Source organism: Dysidea avara, chromosome 3, assembly GCF_963678975.1.
Source record: "Dysidea avara chromosome 3, odDysAvar1.4, whole genome shotgun sequence".
NCBI classification, from domain to species: Eukaryota; Metazoa; Porifera; class Demospongiae; order Dictyoceratida; family Dysideidae; genus Dysidea; species Dysidea avara.
Window position 1 is genome coordinate 46,243,430 of NC_089274.1, and position 18,882 is coordinate 46,262,311.

The 18,882-nt window shown below is 38.1% G+C and overlaps 1 protein-coding gene and 1 long non-coding RNA gene across 3 annotated transcripts in view; one reads left to right on the forward strand and one right to left on the reverse strand.

Moving 5' to 3' along the window:
• LOC136248567 (uncharacterized) overlaps positions 1–18,882 on the reverse strand; it is a 44,515-nt gene that overhangs the window by 24,989 nt on the left and 644 nt on the right. The window contains exons 2-3 of the mRNA XM_066040336.1: positions 16,783–16,852; positions 13,488–13,976 (exon numbers count right to left, since the gene is read on the reverse strand). Coding sequence (XP_065896408.1) covers positions 13,488–13,976; positions 16,783–16,834 — 541 coding nt within the window. The 5' untranslated portion in view covers positions 16,835–16,852. The remainder of the gene's footprint in view (positions 1–13,487; positions 13,977–16,782; positions 16,853–18,882) is intronic.
• LOC136251313 (uncharacterized) lies at positions 883–1,880 on the forward strand. 2 transcript variants are annotated; one of them, XR_010699006.1, is made up of 4 exons: positions 883–994; positions 1,043–1,231; positions 1,294–1,425; positions 1,478–1,880. It is a non-coding gene; the product is annotated as an uncharacterized lncRNA (long non-coding RNA). The 2 variants fall into 2 exon arrangements; XR_010699005.1 differs by having other exon boundaries at positions 921–1,231.

The following is an 18,882-nucleotide window of genomic DNA, read 5'->3' on the forward strand; positions in this document are numbered from 1 at the left end:
TAAGACGATGAAGTGGGACCCTCTCATGATCTGATGGTGTTTATACCTTTGGCACTATTCACGCGGTGCATATGAGATGTTGAGGGAAACCAATGTTATCAAGCTACCATCACAGAGAATTTTACAAGATTACACCTATTACACTAAGGCTTGTGTAGGGTTTTCAGATGACGTCGACCAGCAACTAATGGACCAAACAGATATTTTGAATTGTGAAGAAAAGGATAAATATGTTATTCTTTTGATGGACGAGATGCATATTAAGGAAGACGTGGTATACGATAAGCATACAGGTATACAACAAACTAAACTGCTGCATGTTAAAATATTAATTACAGGTGCCATCACTGGATTTGTTAACCTTGGGGACATAGAATCACATTTGTCTGATTTTGAGAAAGCTGTTCAACAAGATGAAACAGGAGAGCCACAACTAGCAAAGTCGATGCTAGTGATAATGGTTAAAGGCTTATTCACAAAATTAGAATTTCCATATTGTCAGTTCCCTTGCGCTGCTCTGTCTGGTGATCAGATGTACCACCCCTTATGGGAGGCAGTTGAACGGTTGGAGCTATGTGGTTTCAAAGTGATGGGTTTAACTTGTGATGGGCTTGCTGCTAACAGAAGATTATTTCGTCTTCATGACCCTAAGGCCAAATCTACTTTTGTCCATAAAGTTTCCAATCCCTATACAGATGATGACAGGCCTTTTTTTTTCTTTTCTGATCCGCCACACCTTAAGAAAACGGTGAGAAACTGTTGGGCTAGTTCCAACAGACATTTGTGGGTATGTGTGATATTGTGCAGTATTATAAATTCACTTATTTTTGTATACATATAGGATGGAAAGGATATTTCTTGGAGCCACCTGGTGAACTTGTACTATAACAACCGATCACGAACAAGTGCTGGCTTAGCATTAGTCAAGAAACTAAAGTATGAACACGTGTACTTGACAAGCTACTCAAAAATGCGGGTAGACCTAGCTGTACAGGTGAGTATTTGCAATTTGTTGTTTACTACAATAACAAACATTGCATAGGCATTAAGTGATACTGTGGCTGATGCAATGAGGAACAGAAAAGAGGATTCACTGACAGCAACGATAACATTCATCGAAATGTTTGATAAGTTTTTTGACTGTCTGAATGTGAGGAACATGTCAAGTGGTAGAAAGGAGGAGAATCTTTTTAAGTCACCTTATCGAAAAGCAGGTGATTTTCGTGTGGAGGTGAGTCATGTAAGCATCAGTGCATTTTACGCTGGTTGAATTTGTATTTGCTATCTATGTAGTGGTGAAAGATGTGTTTTTAAAGTACCTTGATGATTGGGAGAAAGCAGTGCAAGAAAGACCAGGCTTCTCTGCAGAGGAAAAAAATACTATGCTGATAAGTCATGAAACACGTCTTGGCCTTAGAATTACAGGTGAGACCTACACTGTGAATGCAAGTGTTAGTATTATCTTTGCTTCTTGTAGTACATTCATTCATAGAATTCCTGCAGTACATCTTCAAGATACCTGGAGTAACGCTGTTTCTGAGCAATAGGTTGTCTCAAGACCCCATTGAGAAATTTTTTGGACAACAAAGACAGAGGGGGTCATCTAATGACAATCCTAATGCAAGTCAGTTCCAGAAGAACACTCAGACGATAAGAGTTGTCAACACCACTTGTTCCAACATCAGGGGCAACTGCCGGGGAACGAATAAAGCCAGTACTCTACTAGGTCAACAGATGTGGATTGCTGGAAAAGAGAACAAGCCACTTCCTAAGCGGAGAAGTATCAGAAATAAAAAATTGTGAATCACATTTATGTGCATAATATTTGGTGAAAGTGTATAATTCTGTCATTATCAGTTATTTAAAATGAAAATATTTATAATGAGAATGTATTATTGGCTTGATGACAGCTTCGTGCGTAGTCCCTTCTTCTTTTGCAAACTTTGTTTGCTGGCTTGCTTATATAATTCAAGACAAGAACTGGCAAATGCATGACCTCTTATGGTAAGGTACAACTCGGCAATTTGTTTTAGTAGTACTTCTGATAATTCTGTATCTACCACTGTCCTCACCACAAAGCACCACTGAAAAAGTAAATCCTCATCACTTAGTATCTTGTCAACAATCTTTTTCTTTGTGCCTTCATCTATCTGGTCCGCAAACTCTTTCCTTAGGATTGGTCGAATAAGTTCTTCCATCATAACAAAAACACTGTACACGTCATCATTTATTCGCCACAGCCCTCCTCTATTCACCATGCTGACCCACTCATTGCAATCTAAATCATCACCAGTGTTGCTGCTTATGTCCAGCAAACATTGGATCATACACTGCTTGTTTGGGATTTTGCAATGTGCACTTATCAGGTTATCTTTAACTTTTCTGCATACATATCCTGCAACATATCGAAGTGCATTTTTTTCTGTTGTTGTTATTGTGTCAGATGTACCCTCCCCATCTGTTTCTGTTACAAGTGGAAATTCCAAGTTTATCAGTTCTGTAAATACTTTATGAGTAAGGTGCTGGAAGAAATGGATATTTGAAACTCTTATAGATGCCCCCAGAAACTTCTTCCACTCCAGTTTAAAAGCAGAAGAAGTACGAAGCTGGTGATACTTGCCCCACATCCACTCCTTTTTCAAATGCATAGATTTAGCTTTAGTTTGAAAGCATGTTTTGAGTTGATCAACTAAATACTGAGCAAAATCAGTTGTTGGTTGATGCTTCTGTGGCTCACTGTTCCACAGTTTTACTAGGTCTTTAGCACTCTTGAGTGCAGTGATGGCTTGAGGTGACGGTAGTTGAAACTTTCTATCAGTCAATACAGATTTAACTGCAATAACCAGCAATCGTGCAGGGCCTAAAATAAGACAGCACATTACTGGGAAATCTAGTTACAAACATGCAGCTTAGATATTACAGTAGTAGGCTATACATGTCCAGTACAATCAAGACTTCTTATACAAATCTAATCCCATCATCAGAACTGATGATTGCATCATAGATATCTACGATTGAATGGTCAGGTTTATATATCACGAATACATAACTCAAACCTTAGAGCCACAATATTAGTGGGAGTGTTTTAAGACCGTAGTCATTCATTAGCTCTGCGTACATCCAGCACCAGTCACGGTGTTCAAGGCCAGCGCACTCACCTTCCATCGTTGAAATTAGCTGCTCTAGTGATTCACTGAGGTCTTTTGAGCTCGTTTGTAAGCATGATTCAGTGGTCACAAGCCTCACCATGGTGCTCGGAATTATTTAACTTCGATAGAGTTACGCTTGGATTTACATTATTTAAGAGGATTGATTGTAATTCGTAATTGAAGCAATCACATGCGGAGTGAGGTGTTAAATAGGTGCCAGACGGGCTGGTTGCTTATCCCGTTTCTCTAATATCTATGCTGTACCTATCAGTTACTTAGGCCTGCCCTACATGTACAGGATTTTATTGCCTTATATTTCAGTTAGTGACAATGGTAAGGATACTCATTCAATGTTTTATTGTATAGCATAAGTGACCGATTATCAACCGGTACGTATTATCAACCTATACATTTTTAAAACAATGAACTACTCCATAAATGCGTACTCATTTATAGGACTGTTCTAATGGTTTCTGTCCTCTTTTACAGGTTTTTGATCTTCAGAGAAGGGTTTTACAACATATTTTCCCAAGTGTTTCCCATTGCAAGTTTGTTTGATCACGCAAAAACGGTTTGCTACTTTTGAATGGAGAAGAAGGAGATAAGTCATCCAAGACATCACTACCAGTGTTGTACACAGTGGAAAAGTATTGGCCCATGTTCTACAAAGTATTACAGTAGTGGTAAAGCCTGAAACAAGTCTAAATGATACGCTGGATCTGGTGATACACGATGCTATCAAAATCTGCCTTTGTTCACTTGTGTCATGGACTGGCAAAAGCAGCCAGGTTGGGGTGTAACTAATCACTGGACTGGACTACTGGACTGGAACACTGGGCTGGACTACTGGACTGACATCTTTTTTACACAGTCTGAGGTTGGTTTTATTGAGTCTTGCTAGCCAAGGGCCTTCAAAAAACTTGCAGCCTGCTACTAAAATGAGGAGTGGAGTAAGCAAAAACTGACTTCTCACTACTTGTTATGCTCTACAGCATTTATATGCTTCTTAATATTGTGTTTTGGAGATTGTAATATATAGCAATAGCTAACCAAAAATCATTTTACTATATTTGAGCTACCTATGATACACTGTATCCTTGAATTAAATAGCTCAGACCCCTGGGACACAATCTATCCTTCCTAGGATAATCTATTGTAGCTAAATTTGTTCCTACATACAATATACAAGCTCAATGCACAACTGTAGTTTTTTCCGCTGCTAACGTGATTAGTTCTTACATGTGCTGGTTGGCGTACTATAATAAGTGACCAAATTTATTAGTATTGTACAAGCTTGCTAGACTTTATCGTTGGTTAACCATAACTAGAACATTCCATGCAGCATACTGATAAGGCGTAAAGGCAAGAGTTCATAATATATATATTATGAACTCTTGGTATAGGTATATGTATTGTAGAAAAACATAATAAATAGAGGTGAAATCATTAGAAGTCAGTTTTTGCTTATTCCACTCCTCACACTCATCATTTTAGTAGCAGACTGCAAGTTATCTGAAGGCCCTTGGCTAGCAAGACTAACGACCTCAGAATGTGTAAAAATCAAAAATATGTCAGTCCAGTAGTCCAGTCCAGTGATTAGTTATACCCGCCAGGTTGTTCTATTCAGTCTTAAAAAAAGGTTTCAAGCAAAGAGTAGTCTAAAGACTTGTAGTTTTTGTTGTTGCTTTATTGAAAGATGGCATTTTATGTGTTTAATAAACCAGTTTCGCTCATAACTCGCGTTCTAATCACACGATTAATCTGAAAATTGGTGGGTGTGTACATTATTAGATGCTGAATTGCATCATATATGGCAGGATGTGGCAGAGTTTTCAAGTGCAGTGATATTACATCATATTAGCAACTGGTCGATAATCCATATTTGGAAAATGTATGTGTGGTCGATAAAACGTACCGGTGGTCGATATTATGTACTTTACATGGTCTCAGTCTAGCGCGCACAGCACTAAAACAAACTGGTCTACGAAAATGGGACCACACCTACTTTATAGCTGAGAGACAGCCGGAGCAGATGATGAAAATTGGAAGTTGTAGGATCTTTCTTCACTGAGTTAGAAGTTAAGGTACCAGGTATGGTTGTTAATCGGTCGCTTACGCTATATAGTCTCATGTATTCCCAGCAATAGCTCATTACATTATCCTTATTTCTGTACTAAAGCATTATATGTAAGTTGATGTCAAAGTGTTTATATTGAGAGTAAAAATAAAATGGCACACATTCAGAAAAGAATGTTGCACCAATAAAATTTAGAACCACAGAAAAAAATTACGTGAAAAGTTTCCTGTAACAAAAAAAGATAGCACTAAAAAGGTTGCAGAGCATTAAAAAAAAGACAGAAAATGATTCCAACTTTTTTGGATTTGAACTTGGGACCCTGGGATTAGGATGAAGATCACTAAGCCAATTGTCTAATATTAACAGTAACCCTTTAAAAACCATCTTATAAAGGCATGCATAAGCACGGGTGTTTACCTGTGGTTTGCATGTGGTTTACAGAAACAAGTTTTTGCTCTACACCCTTGCAATAAACATGCTGTAAATGAAGAGTGATGACAGTTAGAAGCTTCATTAAAAAGCGAGGTAATTTTTATATGATGAATGCTTTGTTTGGTGCAAAAACTGCTTTGATACATGCATCAACTGGCAAGAAAATTGTTGGACACCAAAGGAATGCATGACAGACAAACAGACATATGCTTTCAGTTTTATATATACCACTTTCACACCTCACTTCAAAGGGAAGAGAAGGTGTATAAGTGGTATAATAGCACTGTCATCAGTGCTCAGGAACGCAATGGTTGTATCATGTACCTGAGTGGTTTGCCTGATATGTACACCCAAGCTCGAGGGCCGTCAGGCCCGAGAGCATGGATGTACATATCAGGCAAATCACGAGGGCACGTGATATAACTGATATGTACCATGCCAATGGCAGGCTAAGAGCCTGCGGGTGATTAATCACCCAAACCAATACGAGACCGACCACCGAATTCATTTCATAGACCAACTTGTGAAATTCGATTATGGGACAGCAACAACTAACGTTGTGACTACGTTTGTTAACATAAACGAGCAAATCCTATGGATATCACAGAAACACTCAATGTAGTGATTTACAAGTGTTTCAAAGTTGCTACATCACTTGAACACTGTTTACAAACATCCAGAGGGGTAAGCTTCACTGTAGTGTGGTTACCTCATGATATACGAAAGTGGGCGTGGTACGTAATCAAACATGTGGACAAGCACTTGTAAATTACCTATGACACTAGTTCTCACCTTGAACTTTCGCTTGTCAACTCGTAGGGTGGTAAGGGAGTCGAATTGCCTCCGTCTGAGTGCTGTAGGATGGAAAATCGGCTTCATGGTTTTCATCACATGAGCAATGATAAACTCCCACAATCGAATGCTGCCAAGATTCTTATAAAAACAAACCAACGTTACCTCACCAGATATCAAGGCCATGGTTTAACTTAAATGTACCATGGCCAGCCATGGTTTAACTTAAATGTACCATGGAAAGCCAGAGTTTATGAGATACGTACCCTGAAATTTGCCTTTGAAGTTAAGTGGCTTCATGGTACATATACAAGTTATATCCCTCCTAGGAGTGATATAACTTGTATATACTACCTCCTATTTTCATTAATGCATTCCAAGCATTCTCAGAAATCATTCAATTTCTTTGATGAAACTGTGTGATCTCCTCTGCTTTAATATAGCGACACTTCACAGGATCGATAGTGGGTTTTAGTTTTGTGAAGTGAGCCAAAGCGTAGATCATGGACTTGGGGAAGAAGATAGTTCGTTGTATTACTGAATGAAGAAGGTCACAGGTTAGTTTATATTGATCATGTTGCATTCAATAGTCATGTGGCGATGTCCAGACACTGGGTGTAGTACTTAATTGATTTGGCCATTAGTGTTATTAGTATTCACTACTTTAGTTTATTCATGGCTAGTAAAAGTAAGTACTGTAGTGCACTTGAATTGTCTTTATATTGCTGTTTTGACACCTGGCGCGATGTCACACATGCTTAGTGACTGGAATGGGCATGGCGCTGTGAACATATTCACTGCTTTAGTTTATTCATGGCTAGTATAGTAAGTACTTTATAGTGCACTTAAGCTTCATTATGAGCTGTTAAGCTCGTATTTGGACTTCCTGTGTTTAATCGCGTACCCACAATCGAAGCGATCTGCATGTTCGTGATGATACACTTACGTTCGGCCTCTCAGCAGTGCCTTGTCGTTGCTTTTATGACATTATCCACAATCAAAATTCACATGGCCCTATACAAATACACTCGCAAAGCATTCCTGCAGTTTCCATGCACACTTGCAGGTGAGTCACCCAAGTGGAATATATTAGTTGTAACATGGACACTTGTGATTTGCCTGAAATATACGCATGAGCACGAGGGCACAGCCCAAGTGTGAGTGCATATATTTCAGGCAAATCACTCATGCCCATGTTACAACTACTACATATATAGAAATAGATAAAGGCTGAAACTTTGACTGTCCACTCCTTTGTCACTATCGACAAGTATAAGTAAAAATTAGGAATTTTTAACTCGGGTAGGGACAATGTAGCTAGTACCCCAATAAAAAAATACCGAAACAAGCTTGCACATAATGTCCAATTACTGTAAAACAATAAGAAGTGAATATCCCTACTAAGATTCTATAACTGAAATGCACAGTATCTTATTGTTTACAATAGATGGACATAATACACTACTCTGATCCAGCCTGTTTCAGTAGACTGTCACTGTCTGGAGACCTGAGTGCTGCCAGCAACCTTGAAACTTTCTGCCATGACAATTTGCATAGTTGTAAAAATGCATCCATAACTTTGCAGCAGATGGGACTATTAAAAAAGAACTAGCTGCCATCTTGCTGGGCATGACGTGGCAAATCCGTGTAACTTTATTTCAAGTCCATGCATTAAAGTATGCAGAATATATGGGTGTTAATGTTTTGAAGAATCATGCGCATTGATCCTCTCAATATTGATGACGTTTACTGCCTTCCCCTTTGCCAATCGCTAAACCTTATATATCAATCGAAAGCTTATTCATCAAGGATTCCATTGATTGTAATCCCATCTCTGTACATTGAAATATGCGGATGTTACAGAGGTTTATACACGACTGCTTTTTAGAGCCACTATGGTGGCATTCGGGGTTAAAGGGATAATTATACTTGTTTGTGAACTTTTGTTGTAAATTCATGACCACTAATACTCATATCACATTTCTACTCAAATCACATTTCTAGTCTCTGTACCGGGTGACTTGTTTGTGGCTAAATTTTCCACAGGGTGATTTGTTTGTAGCTGAAATCTATACAGGATAGGACTGAGTGATATTATTTAACGATATATCGTGATATTTTGAAAGTATCGTTATTGTAATATTTTGTTATTAACTATTGTGATACCATTCCTGTCATTAAAAACCTATTTGTTATGCAGTACTAGGCTAAGAATCCTTGTAAGTCATAATCTGGTTACTATTATGATTAAAGTACTTGGTAAAGGCAGAGCCTGTATACCAGAAGGCCAAGATGTTTATATTAACTGCACTAAGTATGTTTGAAAAGTAGGAGAAAGAAGAAAAAAATCCATGACTGGACCTGGGCAGCCTCGAACCTGCAGCCATCCGATTAACGCTCAAACGCTTACAGGAGTCTGCCAGGCGGTCAGGATATTTTCTTCTTACTATTTTCATGTATTTGTATCCATAGGAACCCTAGAGAGTGACTTATTATCTCTAAGTACCCCAAGTGGAACCCTTGCAGCGAGGTGTGAACACCATAACATAACCTCAAAACATGTGTTACAATTACTGTTACTGTAAACAAGGATGATAATGGTTAGTTTGATGCTACCTTTAAAGACTTCCTGCAGGAATGCTGAGCAATACACTATGTAGCACCAGTTATGATAGACTTATTTGTAAGTATCGTGAACTATGTATTCGGTATCGTGAATAGTGGCTTTAGTATTGATTGTGATACTAAAATGGTGGTATCGCTCAGCCCTCTTACAGAATGACTTGTTTGTGGCTGAACTCACCACACGGTAACTATTTTGTGGCTGATTTCTCCACAAGCTGGTTTGTTTGTAGCTGAACTCTCTACAGGGTGACTTGTTTGCGGCTGAATTTTCCACAGGATGATTTCTTTGTAGACTATACAGGGCAACTAGTTTGTGACTGAACTCTCCACAGGCTAATTTTTTTGTAGCTGAAATCTCTACAGGGTGACTTGTGTGTTGCTGCAGTATGGTAAATCAGAAAGACTTGAAGAAATTGCACGTGCCCACCCAGGCCCACTCTTAGCTACACCAATGAATGCAAATTTGTAGCTGAGATCTATACAGGGTGACTTGTTTATTACTGAAATCTTTCCAGGGTGATTGTTTGTAGCTGAGCACTCTACTGGATGACTTTTTAGCTGAACTCTACAAGTGACTTGTTTGTGACTGACCTCTCCACAGGGTAACTTGTTTATAGCTGAACTCTGGGGATTGCTTGTGGCTGAACTCTCTACAGGGTGATTTGTTTGTAGCTGAACTGTCTTCCTTGGGCTCTCCACAGGGTGACTTGTGTAACTGAACTCCCTACAGGGTGATTTGTTTTTGGTACTAGTTTATTTATTTATTCATTTATTTATTTATTCATTTATTTATAATGTACAGGACCCAGAATTGAGTATAGCGTACATGTACAGATTAAATATATAGATAATTTTCTAAAAGTGCTTTAAAATGATTGAGGTCTGGTGAGCTAACAATTTCTTGTGGGAAGGAGTTCCATAGCCTGATGGTAGGAGTGTAGATATGTGTTTGTTCTGGCTGCCAGCTGTATATATCTAATGCTGTGACCTCGGGTGGTTGAAGATGACTTGATGAGATGGTCATGTGGTACTGAGATAGGGTTATTGATGATTTTGTAAAACATATTTAGCTTGGCTTAATTTCTTCTGAGCTTGAGAGTTGGCCAGTTACTAGTTGAAGGGTGACTTGATTGCAGTTGAACTCTCTATTGAGTGACTTGTTGTTAACTGAACTTAGTGACGTAATTGTAGCTGAACGTTCTAATAGAGTGACTTATTACATAGCTGAATGTTCTATTAGGGTGATTGCACTATCAGAGTATCTTGATCGTGCACTTGGTACACCTAGTTGACTTTCATAGTATAGCTCAGTGGATTTTAATCTGATTCCTTGTAAACCACTGAAAGATTGTTCTAATATAATTTGTCTACCTCTCTACCTATTTTCAGCTGATTCCATTAACTAGTTTGCCTAGTAGCATGGCAAGTAATACTTTCTATTAACAAACCTCAATCGTGCGCTTTTACATATAGTTGGCTATAACTCCATGACTGTAACAGACTGTTACTGCAATTTCTATCAAACCACAAAAGATTTGCACTACAATAGTTACTCCATGTACAGAACAATTTTCAAGTCATTCCTCCACGCGGTTTACCCTGTGGCCATGACAAAAAATTGCTATCACATTTTTTGAAAGTTGCATATAATTCCCTCGTTCGTTATCCAATATGTACAAAATTTGGATTGTAAATGTGCTACATTACATTCTTACTGCCCTCCAAATTTGAAAAACATCTACTAAAGCACGCGCGGGTTATAGAAATTTTTCTGAGTGGAGCAAAAAAAAGGATGAAGAAACTAAGATGAATTTTGAAGGTGCGTATCTCAGGGATGGCTTGGCATATTCAACTCAAATTTTGAAATGGCAGGTGTCCCACCCCAAGGGAGTTCCCACAGCAAAAATAGTTAATTTCTGATCAGGAACTATCGAGCTATGGATGCAAGAAAATGGCATTTTCTTGGTTCCTGTAAAATACACACTTGTCTGTCGTGCACCCGTACTGGCTGTACTTGGCCGCATGACATATCGTGTGTCTTGATATTCATGAGTGAGGTCATGATCTGAATCTAGTAATGCAGTTATATTCATAGAAGTACAAGGGCTGTCGACTTACATTCCAGCTGCACCTACTATTGATTGATACAGACCAGGGTCTGTGGCTGCACCAGACTAATTCACTTACCCGTACACACAAGGTTGCATCATCCTAGTGGACAGTAGTCTATTTCATACATATGCTTTGTGCATACCATCTACAAACAGGTGGCAGGTGACATCTAAGCTTCAATAGCACATGTATTCCAATATGTTGATGTGTACGCCCAGAGATGGAAGCCACACTGTGATGGCTACTATGGTGAGGAAGAACAGAGTAAGACAGTAGCACATGTATGGCTATCAAAGATTTCTTCTTAAGTGAATTTGAAGCATTTCTATAAAAGAAGTAGCACCATAGCTGTAGCCACTTTTCTGCAATGCTTGGCTGAATGCATCAGTTAGGCAGGCAGTAGACAATTCTGTTGAATTAATTCTGTAGCAGCTTGATGAAAACGTTTGGGTCAATTTGAAGGCACTTTTGGGCTTGATTCTCCTGAACCAATATTGTCATGTTGTCATGAGGTGAAATTGAGGCAGGCTTTTCAGTGGTATAGAAACATATATCTTTATTATGTTTTCTTATAAATTATGTTTTTCTGTGTACACACATTCTCAAGTTATATGTTTCATATGGTAACCTTTTTGTCCAAATCTTCATCATCTATACTACACAGTACTATTGTACTGTATGATAACAGAAAAGTAATAAAATGGAATTTGAGGAATGTGCAAAAACCACCAGTTTTTACTGAGCTGGTCTTGGTAAAAAGGTAGTCGTTTTTATCTTGGTAACTAATTATACTACCTTATTGATAACTGAAAACAAACAACATTTAAAAATTTTTAAACCACAAACAACATTCACATGGTTTCACATCCAATATGTATGGCTCGATGTGCAAGTACCCCATACACATAATCATGCAAGCCTAAATTCACAACAAAATTTATTGTAAAATTGTTTACTGGATCTGGGAAAACTGGTCTTATCACACATGACAGCAGAATTAATTTTTACCATAAACACAAAGCTACATGGATACACTATCTAATTTCACTGTCAAAATCAGCCAGGATGGAGTTGCTGGTTGCTTTGAGTGCTTTCCCCAAGCCCAGTAGTGGGCCACACAAGTGATCTGGGGCCTTGATGGAGCTCTGTCCAAACTGCAAATGGCTGCATGTGTGCATGTGTCGGCACAGCTCCATGGCATTAAAAGACCTATGCTGTGAATTTCCTTTCATATTTGAGCCCTGAAAGACCCATAACTGGGTCTAATTCATCCCTACACAGTCCTCTTTCATTTTGTAAACAACATCTTTCCCTCTACTCCACCCTCACCCACCTTCCTATTAGAACTCATCTGATACAGCCAACCTCGAGTAAAATGATGCTCTGGAAGATATTGAATTGACATAAAATGTGTGAAATTCGGTACGTGTAGCATTGACTATTATTGTGCTACAACACTCTAAATACATAAAACTGACATCCTTGATACTTGTAAATAAGCAATAAAGGTTTTCCCAGAGATAGTCACATGTAACAATGTCTATAAATTATTTGATTTTTTTGAACTATTTCTAATAACAAATGTGCTATAATGATGTCATATAAGTACTAGTGTTTGTTTGTGTTGCATTGGAAGTACATTTAACTATCATAGTTTTGTTTCATAGTTTAAGCCTTTGCCCTGAAGGATGTGTATAATTCTACCCACTGAAGCCCTACGTCAAAAAAGTGAAAGTATATGGTAGCTAAACCCCAAGCATACATGGAAGACACACCTTCAATTGAAAGAAGTGCAATCAAAGTAAATTGAAGCCTTACACATATAAAACTACAAACTTAGCAAGAATTGAAGCCATAAACATTGTAAAACCTTTGTCTCGCCCTTAGCTACCCACGAATTAGATCACAAGAAGTTGTGTGATTGAGTATGTGGGCGGCTGGAAATAAGACTAGTAAAACTACAAGTTCAGCAAAAAATTGAAGCCATACACAACTGACATGCTTGTCTAGCCTTACTGACATGTTGTTTGTGAACTTGACTGCTTCAAAGTGTGGGATAGAAGCCTGTTAAACCCACCCACACTTGTAGGATATCTAGTTATCAACACCTTGGCCTCGGCTTCGCCTTGGCCTCGGGTTGATAACTACAATATCCTACTCATGGTGGGGTTTAACTATAACGTATAAACTATGGACTTTCCTATTCATAGGGACTATGGTGGTGCAAGTATGACTATGAATTAGAGAAATGTGTCAACATTTATGGATTTTGCACAACTGGTTACATATATCATCATTACCAATTTCAAACTGGATTAATGGTTGCCGATTGTCATCCATCCTTTCGGCATTACTAAGATCAGCTGTTGTTAAATAAGATCCAAATCGATACTGTATATATCCACTGGTTCTCACAGTTGCAACTTGATAAAGTGGATCAGATGGATGATAATATCCAAAGACATCTCCTGAATTAAAGTCTATTCTGCTATCACCAGTAAGAGGAATGGTGGTTGTACATGAACTAAAAAGGCAGGACACAGAGTGACTTGCTTGCTGCTGAACTTCTCCAATTCTGTTGTACACCATGGAAGGTTGTGGTGATGGCCTCCAAACTTGTAAAAAAGGGTAGTCATTTCTTGAACTATCTCTGTTTACTAACACTGAAATGGAAGTCATTCTACCATTGCAAGTAAAATTGAGACGTGGAATGATTGCCAATCTGCCTAGACCTAGGTCATCATCTCCAAGTTGTATAAGGTTGACAGTGTCGGTGCAAGTCTGTCCACCTATTGAAGAAACCATCATACAGCTAAGGCTCTGTAACTACTCTTACAGCATACAGTGAAGAACACCTGGTGATTAAATAATTGACAAGCCCGTAACTGTGAATTTGTGTGCAAAACCAATATGGAGACAAAACCACCCTGCAATTTTGCAACTATCAGTATTTTATGTATTTGACTACTCTAATGAAACACTCACAATTCTACTTGATACTTTAGTATCTGGTAAGCTGAGAGTTAGTATAACTGAGATTTACTATGGTTAATGCAGAGGTAACAAAATTTGGAATTGTCATAAGTACAGGTCTATATTTATGAATCAAGAGGAGTTGCCTAAACCTGTGTGTTATACTAGTAGCTATACTATTGCACATTTAATTTCAACTTTAGTCATGTATATAGCTTGTCAGTAGTAATTCTAAAGCCATGACTAAAGTAAGGATTAAATGTACAATACAAGTATAGTCGATTCTCCATGTTTCATAACTGCTTATTTCTTTGTCCCTACTCAAACTTCTGAATTCAAATTCACAATTTTCCTTATACTTGTTCATTTACAGTACCAATAGAATGAACCAGCTACAGTACATGCTGCATTAAAGGAAAGAATAGCACTAGAGGTGGCTGCTTGTCGGAATGTGTGCCCTGACTATCACTCACTAAAAAGTGACATAGCCATTTTACTTCATTTCAGCTATGTTCAGCTTGCTGGCAATACGTGTAAAGAAGAGTATAGGTGCTATCCATGAATCATCTCTAATGATGAAAGATACGGAGCACAATTGTAGCTCTGCTAAAATAGGTAAACAAGCATATCTCAAGCCTAAGGGATGTCAAATAACAAAGACATTAAGCTCTTGGTATAAATCACAGTTGAGTTATGCTTGGCTAAAGACATTAGTCATTGAATAGTTTTAAAAATTTTGTAGCAATATATCAGAGGTGTTTTGTTGAACTGGAGGTATGCTTAGGCTTAATCAATACTTCCGAGAGAAAAGACACTGGAATTTTCAGTACAGTAGGAAAATACAAACTTTTACGATTCTTTGATATACAAGTACAAGGAAAAAATGGAGTTTTCAATTTGAGCAGAGATCATAGAAATAAAAATAATGAAACAAGAAGGTCATCTACACCTGCAGCTATATAGTGAAGCTCATGACCAAAATGTCCACTATTTGCTGTGGATTTAGACAACTTACCTTTTATTCCTATGACAGGAATTTAAATCCATTAAACCAGTTATTGCCCACCCACTTGGTAAACCATAAATTACCCCTGTTGACAAGTGTTAACATCATGTCATAACCTCAAAGCATGTGTATAAATATGTGATTGTAATAACTGTTATTACAAGACAGGATGTTGATGGTCACTTTGCTACCACCCTAAACCTTCCAGCAGACTTGTTGAGTACATATTATGTCTGCCAATATACACACAAACCAATTAACCAGTTATTGCCAGTTATTAGTAGGTAATTAACCAGTGACAAAAATTTTGTAGGTGTACAGCACTAATATACTTGTTTGTTTACTTTTTCTAACATAAGGTAGTGTATACCACATCAAAGGATAGAATGGCGCCAGACATCATAACACTAAATTCACATCTGGATTGCGTGCCAAACATTAATTAGTAACAAAAGTGAAGTGGCCATGTCATTTTGTTGTCAACTAGTTACACACTACTACAAATAAAAAACAATTGGAGAAAAACCTTAGCAATCAATCTAGTCACTACTTAAATGTGACCCAGTCTGAGAAAACCAGTCTTATCGCCCATGTTAGCGGATTCGATTTTTCACCCAGGACACAAAGCTACATGAATAAACTAACTAATTCCACATTTAAAATCAGCTAGACTTGAGTGGTCTAGTTTTGCTGGCTGCTTTTCCCAAGCCCAGTGGCGATCCGTACGTGTGGTGTGGGGCCTTAATGGAGCTCTGGTCAGCTTGGGAATGACTGTGTGTGGCTGTACAGCTCTGTGGTGTTGAATAAGTACCTCTGCTGTGGGTTTCCTTTCACTTTAGCCAGTTGTGAGACCTCATTGGCTCAAAACTTGGCCTAATCCATCCCTTGGCTTCCTATTCAATTTTTTAACACCATCTTGCCCGCCTTCCAGGGCCCCCGCCTCCCACCCAATTTGCAGCTCGCCTGATACAGTCAACCTCGGTTTAAAAACTATCTAAAATGGTGGGAAATTTAGCTGTTGGCTACTTGCACAGTGGATGCTCTGGAAGGTAAGGAATTGGTGTAAAACGTGTGAAAATTTGGTACACATAGCTTCAACCATTGGCGAGCTACAACACACTAAATACTTAAAACCAGCATTTCTCGATACTTTTAAATAGGCGATAAGCCCGGTTTTGTCAGACTGGGTCACAAATTACAAATGATCTCTATTATATCATAGTAAGCACAAGGAAGTTTAAGACATTAAAACAGTGAAGAATCAAGCTCGCAATGTTAACCACGGCTAAGTTTGGCTTGGCTAAAGCTATTGGTTGGTCTGTTAGTTGGTTTGTCATTTGGTAGAAAATTCATTTCAACAGAAATTCCATGGAAACTTACTGGATGTATTTGGGATTGCTCTGGAGGTACATTGGGTTTGAGTATGTCTTATTAATACTGTCATGAAGGAACATGAGGCTGGTCACTTTGTGCAGAAAATCTTTGTGATTCCTAATAGTACTACCATACTGTATGACACAGTTCTACTGTAGTACTGCAGGTTAGTTACTTTTATACTCTGTAAATATGATCTGTACTACTAGTGCTTCATCAATATTCTAACACAATCTCCTTACCAGTCAGTGTGAGGCACCACATTAGAAGTACAACAAAGACCACCAAATTCATGGTAGCTGCTATGGTTTCCTACATAAAGATCAAACAATAATCACTGCATATGCACATGTGAAGACTGACTAGAGGTAGCAACTACAGTAGCATAAAAATTCACAGCAAAAATAATGCTCCACTACTACCTTTTCTAACCCCGTCTTTATTTGGTAGCTATTGGAACAATTATTTTTAAAAACTCCCTATAACGATACAAAATGAACCTCAAATCTATAAAAGACTCTAATGTTATTCACTATTGGGGGCTGTGGTCTGCTTTTATTTGAGTCAAAATAGAATTTTTGGATTATTAGTACCAACACCTAAACATAGATGGAATAAATACAGTCAGTATTTGTGTATGAATTATGCTGTAATTAAAACTAATTACTCACCATATTACTTTCAAGAACATGGGTTAGATAATAGATCAAGATGCACGGTAGTGTGTTGTACAACCAAGAAAGCTGGCACACTACACCGTGAGTATATTGACAGGAAGAATGAAAACAGCTTTTTCACGTGTGCATAGCCTTCTCCAAAGCACACCATTTTTTCATTATAGCTGTCCACCAGGTAGGGTACGCCACACAGCAAATTTGTTTAAATTCATAACAGCCATTTGTGAGATATGGGCATTCAAAGTTTCACTTTAATTTCTTCGTTTTTTCTTATACCGTACAAAGGCTACGGGAGCTTCAATTTCTTTTCACACACTTTGCAAAAATTTCTATAAATGCAAACGTGTAACTAAATTGCCCTGATCTTTGGCACAAATGAAGAGTGTGTAATGGTGGGTTCACCTACCAAGTTTGCTATGAATCTGAGGAATATCCAAGGAGTTATGAGCATTTATTCACGTAAAAAAAGATCTAACTTCTGTCACGGCAGCAGGGTAAACCGAGTATAGAAATAACTTGAAAATTGGTGTGTAGATATCCTGTCATCGTAGCAGAGTCTTTTGATAGTTTGAATAGCAATAGAGTCACAGCAACAAAGTTAAGAAGCAAAAACCAAACTGTGTTGTCATCTGCTATTCTAACATCAAGGAACCCAAAGAAGAACTGCAACGTTAACATCAAGGAGGAGGAGACTACTACAGTGTACATCAAGAAAGGCCAAGGAAGAAGCTACTACAACAAGGGAGGCAAAGGAGGAGAATGCAAGCAAGTATCCTCAAAAGCTGCCACAATTGTAGTGTGACATTGCTACAAACTTTACTATTAACCTAAAGTTAAGTCACTTTGATTAGTTATAACTTAAACACGTGCATACTTTACAAATATCAAAGCATTCTTAACATACCAAAGTCTAAGTGTAGAAATGTGCAAGTGTACAACTACACTACCACTCAAGTGTAACGTCATTTCGCGAGAGTGCAAGCAATTCAAAAACTGCTAATTAAAGAGCGTGGCACCTATCCGTTTGCAAGTAATCATTTCAAACAAAATGGGATGAATACTTGCAAGTGAAATGGGTGCATGTTCCTTAAGTAGTATAAATCATTTGCACTCTTGCGAGACAATGTTGCATTTGAGCAGTACTGTACTTATAATGCATGCTACTGAGTTTTGTGTACTTAGTTCTAATATGTTAGTCTCAAAACGTAGTTAGCTAAAAATTAGCAAGATTGACTGATATACTGTAGTATAAATAGGGATTCACAACAGTGATGTCACTACATGTAATCCTTGTTATGGGTTTGACTTGTCTTCATTTCAGTATAGTTGACAGAATCAACCTCAATGTCCACAAAATATAACCTTTATAAAAATCCTCAATCATAGGCGTAGCTAGCACCTCATGGTTGGGGGAGCTAGGTAATGGTAAAGATAAAATGATGGTTGAATTGACTTGTAAGAGTTTGTCTTGTTTGCCTTGACCTGTGACATGAACAGTGAACAAGCAATTTTGAAGGTGAGCTTTTTCGGTAACAATGGCCAGTGATAGCTACAGTTGTTTCACTTCGACTTAGCTCACCACTATAGGATACTGAGTGGTTTGCAAAGACCAAGGTAGGTATTAGATCAAGGAGGTGTCATGTAGGTACGCGCTGTAGGTACGTA